General features: G+C 36.0%; 1 protein-coding gene across 1 annotated transcript; it reads right to left on the bottom strand.

The window, feature by feature from the left end:
- Positions 1–248: 248 nt before the first annotated feature.
- LOC136033463 (zinc finger BED domain-containing protein 5-like) lies at positions 249–6521 on the bottom strand. The gene is made up of 2 exons (XM_065714215.1): positions 6458–6521; positions 249–2669 (listed from the first exon to the last, which is right to left on the bottom strand). Exon 2 carries the CDS (start codon positions 2665–2667, stop codon positions 325–327), a length of 2343 nt encoding a protein of 780 aa, XP_065570287.1. The 5' UTR covers positions 2668–2669; positions 6458–6521; the 3' UTR covers positions 249–324.
- Between the last annotated feature and the right edge of the window lie 227 nt (positions 6522–6748).

Here is a 6748-nt window from a genome sequence, read left to right as displayed (position 1 = left end):
TAAAAGTTCGCCTTTTACGTGTAGACCATAGTCAAACGTCACACCGGTAAAACGGCGTGGGTTCGATTCCTAGTTGCGGCACACAAATTTTTTGCTTTTTTTTCTACTAAACCAAAAATCGAATTTTCGGAAACTGCAATGGTCGTAACTAGAATGTTTCTTACTCTCAATATCGACTCAGGGCATATTCTTGATATGTCAGCTAGCTCCCCTAGTCAACTTTGAGTCAAGTTTACTGTTCCTTTACGGATGCTCAGCTTTTTTTTTTCCAAATCACTGGTTTATTAAAAATCATTTTCGAAAAAAATAAGAATGACTCTTGAATCAGTCGCAAAAATCTATTTCCTCTTCCTCATTTTGATCGACGCCAGTTGCGTTGCTAAAAATGAGATTTACTTTCGTGGATCTCGATGCTCCCTTCCACTTCTGGAATGAAAGACGAAGACTGTCATCTATTTTCCAGGAGTTGCTGCTTCCAGCATCGGCGGAGCGTCTGATCACATATTGCTTTGCAAACATCAGTGCAGTCACAGTTTCAGTTTGGAGACGATTTCTAATTTTTGTTTTCAAATTGTTCAAAATAGAAAATTTCCTTTCTGCGCTTGCGCTGGAATGAGGAAGAGCACACAATGTCAACATGAACTTGGAAATTTCCAAATATACTGGCCTAGATATGCAGTCCTTGACGTCACTCAGCTGCTTCCAAAAGATTCCAGGATCATCGCTGGGTTCAAATTTCGGGAGATCCTCTTTACTGTCGGCCAGCTTAGTCCACTGAACTTCCAGCTTATCTCGAAGAGTGTCACTTTCACCTTCGCTGTCGCCAAGCAGGTTCGGGAAACGGATCATGAGTGGAACAATAGTATCCACTTTTCCAGAAACGGCCACGGTAGGATCTATACAACGAAGGTTCACCAATGTTTCATCTTTGTAATCAATTCTTGTTGATACCTGCAAGCACATTTCGACGAGAAAGCTCAAACAGTTTGTATGGATTGTTTGCACTTGCTGCCTATTCAGCTGACCTGCGCTAGACAATGTAGCGATATAGTTCAGGGTGTTCGGCCCAAGCTTGAGCTCCTCCAGTTTTAGGAAATTTGGTGGAATTAGTTTGACCCTGAATGGATCTCCTGCGATTGCTATTGCTTCTTTTGTCACAAAGCATCTCAAGAGAGCAAGATAAGTCACTCTAAAACTCTGCAAGAGCCTATGAATGCGAGTTTTACTGCTCTGGAACTCTATATTCAGTTCGTTTACCTTTTCAAGGACAAAGGCAATAAAGTACAGGTAACCTTTAATCTTTGGGTCCTTCATACAAGCCAAAATCCGACTTGCCTTTTCTTTCGAAGATTTATCTCCTGCTGCATCACCTTCTCCGTGGCTTGCGAAGAACCGCATCAGTGCACTCCACTGTTCTAGGATTCTCTTGACAGAGGCTTCCAATGATAGCCATCTTGTGTTTGCCACTTGAAGTAGGCGGTGGCTCTCTACACGTGCAAATTCTTGACACTTTTTCAACTCGTCCTGGCGCTTTGGGCTGCTTGCAATATAGTTTACAATGTCGTGAATGAATACTTCCAAACCCTCTGGTAGCTTTTTGGCGGCGTATGTTGCACATAACGCGAGCGAGTGACTTGTACAATCAAGAATGAACAAATTTGGTACTTCAACTTTAAGCAACACCCCTAGTCCTTTCACAGACCCAGTATTCACACTAGCATTATCGAAGCCTATACCCATTAAATTTTGTATAGGTATACCAAGGTCCGAAAGACATTTCATAATCAGGTTCTTCTGACCGGCACTTGACGCGTCGTGCACGTCAACAAGACCCAAAAAACCTTCACGAACATTGTAATTAGCATCCACATACTTTGCAATGATGACCAAAACTTTGGCCCATGACTTGTCCGTAGATTCATCTACAATAATGGCGAACTTGTTATTCCTTAACCAATTTGCAAGCTGCACTTTTTCCTCTGTGGCAAGAACATTCTTGATTATTCCAGTTGTCTTGGTTCTCGACGAGGCTAATGCTTGGCAAAGAGCATCATTTGGGAAACATGATTTCATGACTTGTAGCAATGAGTCAGTTTTTCTTATAGAAATATCCTCTTTTGCAACCCAACCTGCCAGGCGTAACTCAGCATCTTTAACTGAATCGTCAAAAAGCTGCTTCTTCTGCACTTCCGGTGTTGGCACAAACTGGTCAACAGGCACTGTGCATGTCATAGCCTGCACGTTTTGCTTGTGAAATGTAGACTTGACATGTCTTTTGACATTGTAGATACTTCCTCGAATATCTTTCTTGCATAAATTACAATGAGCATGCTGACTGTTCATATCAGATTTACTAATAAACCCACCTAGTTCAGGATCCATTTTCCACTTATCACAGAATTTATTTCGATTTTTGATTTTTCTGGGCTTGTTGGATATTTTCAGCTTCTTCTGGTTAGTACTCTGTTTGTTTGGCTTCAGACTACTCTTGCGTTTTCTCGCTTCTTGATTATCAGTTGAGCTAGATTCAGCTGTTTCTTCATCATCAGATGATTCAGAAGAGGAAGGGGAACTGTCGAGTTTTACAACTGATTCAAAATCAGAAGACGAATCGGATTTATTCTTGTTCTTCTTGGCTAGGAACTGAGTCAATGTACTTTGTTTCATGGCTGCAAAAAAAGAAAAAGACATTTGAACAACCATTTGTCAATGGCTGAAAATTAATGGGATCAAAATTAAAAGAACAGCTTTTTGTTATTTAGATTGAGATTGATAGACAGGGTCTCCAGGTTTGTAGGCCTACCACAACATATGCAGCATTTGTTTGTTAAATATTAATATACTGGGATTTTTAGTTTGAAACAAAACCTTAAAACCATGTAAAAATTACAGATGTAATTTTTTAGAATTAGTGTAGGCTAATTTATAATTTAATGTAATTTCAAAAAATATAATCTTGTAATTTATTGTGATGTTTTCAGAATTTTATAGTGTTTCCTTATGGGGACTTGAACAACTAAATATTTATCCACACCAGTCCCAAATATTTAGATTTATTCTACCTTATTCTTCTGTCATTTAAGCATTATCTTCCAGTTCTTTGTATATTTGGAATGTTTGATAAATTTGCCATCTTTTTCAAATTCTAGAATTGTATATTATCAGTTATTGTCTATCAACAGCCAGTCCACAAATTTGCAGTGCCAAGCACATTGAATATTCATTTTTTCAGCTGATAAATTAAAACAAATAAAGAAGATATTTTTTAAAGAAAAACACAGAGCCATATTTATACCTAAGATAAGTAGAAATAACATCTTAATGGTCAAACTAGATCACCAGAAGTTACTACAAATGAAGAAATAAAACCTAAAAGATTCTGAAATTAATATAAGTGATAACAACCCACAATGATATAGAAGTATATCATTATGAATTAATCATAAAAAAGTAAAAGCTAAAATAAATAGTTGAGTCAAACTTAACATAAACAGAAATTACTACAATCAGCACTATGGCTATTGCATAACTCAAAGTATTTTAAAAGCTGTTGGGTCAGTTGTGTTTTATTGAAAGTTGTATGTATTTTGAACACTAGTTTAATTTGTAAAAAATACATACAAAAACGAGAAGATGAAATAAAATCACCATAGCAATTAAGATGAGTGAAAAAAAATAATAAAAATAAACTAATTATTTGATATAGATTTGTATTGGTTTGTCAAAATTTTTGAATTGTAAGTGTTATTAGTCCTGTGGTGGCGCAGTGAGTTTGACCTTAGCTTGGTAATACGGGACCCAAAGATCGAATCATGCAGCAGGAATGCACTGCAGGGCCGACGCACGGACCTTAGTATTCAAAAAGCGTCGTTAATCCGATACAATTAAGTGTTATAACCTTAAAAGAAAATGTTTAAATTTAGTTTGGTTTCCTGTGAAGCACACTCATGCAATGGCCTTCTGAAGGCTCAGGGGTGGTTCAGTAGCCCTTTTTCTGTCTGTTTAATAGTTTCCACTTGTTTTAGATATATTTTTTCTTTTGTTTTTCATTGGTGTCAGCATCTGTTATCTTTGACTATTTGTTTCAATTTCTCCTTGATTTTGTACTGCTGCCTTTGAAAAGAGGCTACTTCGATAGCATAAATTTTTTTTCAAAACTTGGATGTATACATTCTGTTTTGATTTTCATATAAAAAAAAAAAAATTAGAGCTATCAGCAACACCTTGGTGAGGAAAGTTCCTCATGACCTTTACATCCAGGATAAGGGTACAATTTTTGGGAAAAGAAGATTTTGAAAGATATCGTTTAATTATTTTAATAAAACAGCAACAATTGTCTACCTTGTTTTTTTTCAAAAAACCTTTTTCTTGCTATTTCCACCAAAAAACTGGGAAAATAATGAAATGGCCCTCCCAGACCTTGAAAAAATATACCCTGTGCCCCTTGAGTTTTCATGAATTGTTGCTTCTGCTGCAAATTTGTATTGCAACGAGTTTGTTTTGACTGCTCAGATCCATGAAAAATTCAGTTTCATTCCCTTTGCCACTCTTATGATCTTTTACATTAGGCCCTTTTGACAAATTGGATGTACATGATGCCCTAGTTCAACATCCCTCTCAGCATTTCCTAAGTTTCAACTTCTCATCCTTAGCTAGTTCTCCAGCAGTGCAGATGCAAACAACTGGATGCATATACTGATTTCATTTGGATATTGCAGATATCCACATTTCATGAAAATCTCAACTTAATATCCTTTGCTATTCCTGAGACATGGCAACTGCAACTTTATTACGAGCTTGATGTATTTTTTGTCTTTTGATTTTCTTCAAAATCCATGTCAATATTCCCTGAAAGTTCTACAGTGACTTAATATTCCAAGAAAATTTAAACTTAATGCTCATGGCTGTTTCTGAGAATTTAAACCTCTTAGCTGTTCCTGAGATATTCAAGATATGATAATTTTATAATCCAGATGCGTATAGTGTCTTTTGGCTCCTTCAACATTTTTTGAAATTTCAACTCATTCCCTGTGCTTTTTCTCAAATATTGCCCTTATGCTGTATTGACAACAAGAATGTGCATAGTGTATTTTGATTTTGTTCATTGTATCTCTTAACATTCTCCAAAAGTTTCAACTTCAAACCCTTACCTGCTCTTAAGATATTACTGAGTACTCTTTTTACAATTTAGTGCAAATACTGGCTGATTTTCCCTGAAAATTTTAACTTAATGTCCTTAGTTGTTCCTGAAATGCCACACAAGCTCCCAATTTCCATTTTAAGCCATATGTTCAGGCTAATGCTGATTTTTATTATTTATGGTTCCTTCCCCATGGACTGTGGGGCTCAAATTGTCTTTGTAGGCATATGTACTGAAACTAATGCCTGTTTTAAATAAAATGGCTATCTTAAAATTGTGATTGGATGTCTTTGAAGGTTATGTGGTATCAATTCGCGTAAAAGGCAAGGGAGGGGGATTGGTTGTACTTCATTTTCTTTTAACTAGAAAAAAGATGCTAGAACTTTCAGCTTCCAATCAAATGAGGCCCCTATGAAATTTCTGCACTCACCTGTTTCTTTGACTCTAGGAATAAACTTTAAATAATACATTGAAGGTATAACGATCTTTACCATGGCAATGCTAGAGCATTGCCTCTAATTTCAAATTAAGTTGATACAGTTGCTGCATTTATGGACCAAGAGCAAGATTTTAGTAGATTGATTTTCAGTGCATGTGATTTTTGCATTTTCATTTGCTCTCTCAGTAATTTAATTTTCTCGTTAATCTTCCAGTTCCAAAATTTGTATACATTTTTTCTTATTATTGTCATTTTTTGGATTTAAATAAGCTGGTAAACTCACAGGACAGAGTTGCAAGGTTATCTATATTTTTAATTAATTCAGAAATTGAGCAGGTGAAATGGCTGTACTGAATGACAAACAAATTTTAAGCATTTTGAAAGTACTTTGATTGTAATAATAGTGATACTTTATCTAATGTGTCTGAAGTTACTCCTTCCCCTCCATATCATTTCTATTCTTCAGGTTTTTTTTAATAAAAAAAAGGAGTTTGTAAAGAAATTAGGTTGAATAGACCTTTTCTACTTGAAGAAAAAATTTAATATAGATGGTGTCCCACTCCAAGTGGTATCTTAACAAGTTATGAGAAGTGTCAATGAGCAAGGGGTATGGAACTTCCCCCTCCAAGATTTGGAAAACTCTTTTAGGGGGGGGGGGGGAATTATACTGAAAAATTTTGTCTCCATGGTTTTCTATAAAAAAAAACAAATAAAATTATCTCTTAGATTTTTATAGATACATTGTGTCCCATCCCCCTATTTTATGTGAAGTTATTCTAATGCGCTAGAGGCATTGTGAGGGTCTAAATCCTTTCATACTGCATAAATTAGAACCAACAAAACTTAAATTATTGCAGTAAGCTGTCAGTAAGTCTCACCTGTTTACCTCCATTAAAATCCACACCTCAAACACAATTTGAAATTGGCGCCAAGCGAGTTTCCTTTACCTGAGGAAAAATCAAGTTGCTTCAACAGAAGTTGAAATTCCCACTTAAGAGAACTTATCAAACTAGAAAGCTCAGCAGAAGATCCTCCTCCAGTCTTTTAAATCCCCTCACTTGCTGACACTGGTCCTAATATTTTTTTTCCCGAAAATTGTAGCACTAAGGTGCTACATTTTTCCAGACTTTCCGAAATAGTGCTACATTTTACCCTGATCGTGCTACGGT

This window comes from Artemia franciscana, chromosome 1, assembly GCF_032884065.1.
Source record: "Artemia franciscana chromosome 1, ASM3288406v1, whole genome shotgun sequence".
Lineage (NCBI taxonomy): Eukaryota > Metazoa > Arthropoda > Branchiopoda > Anostraca > Artemiidae > Artemia > Artemia franciscana.
Note: the sequence above shows the minus strand (reverse complement) of the source record. Positions and strands in the feature narration are given on the sequence as shown.

What these genes read in the sequence shown, in the direction of transcription:
- LOC136033463 (XM_065714215.1), bottom strand. Translation starts at nt 2,667, where the DNA reads ATGAAACAAAGTACATTGACTCAGTTCCTAGCCAAGAAGAACAAGAAT.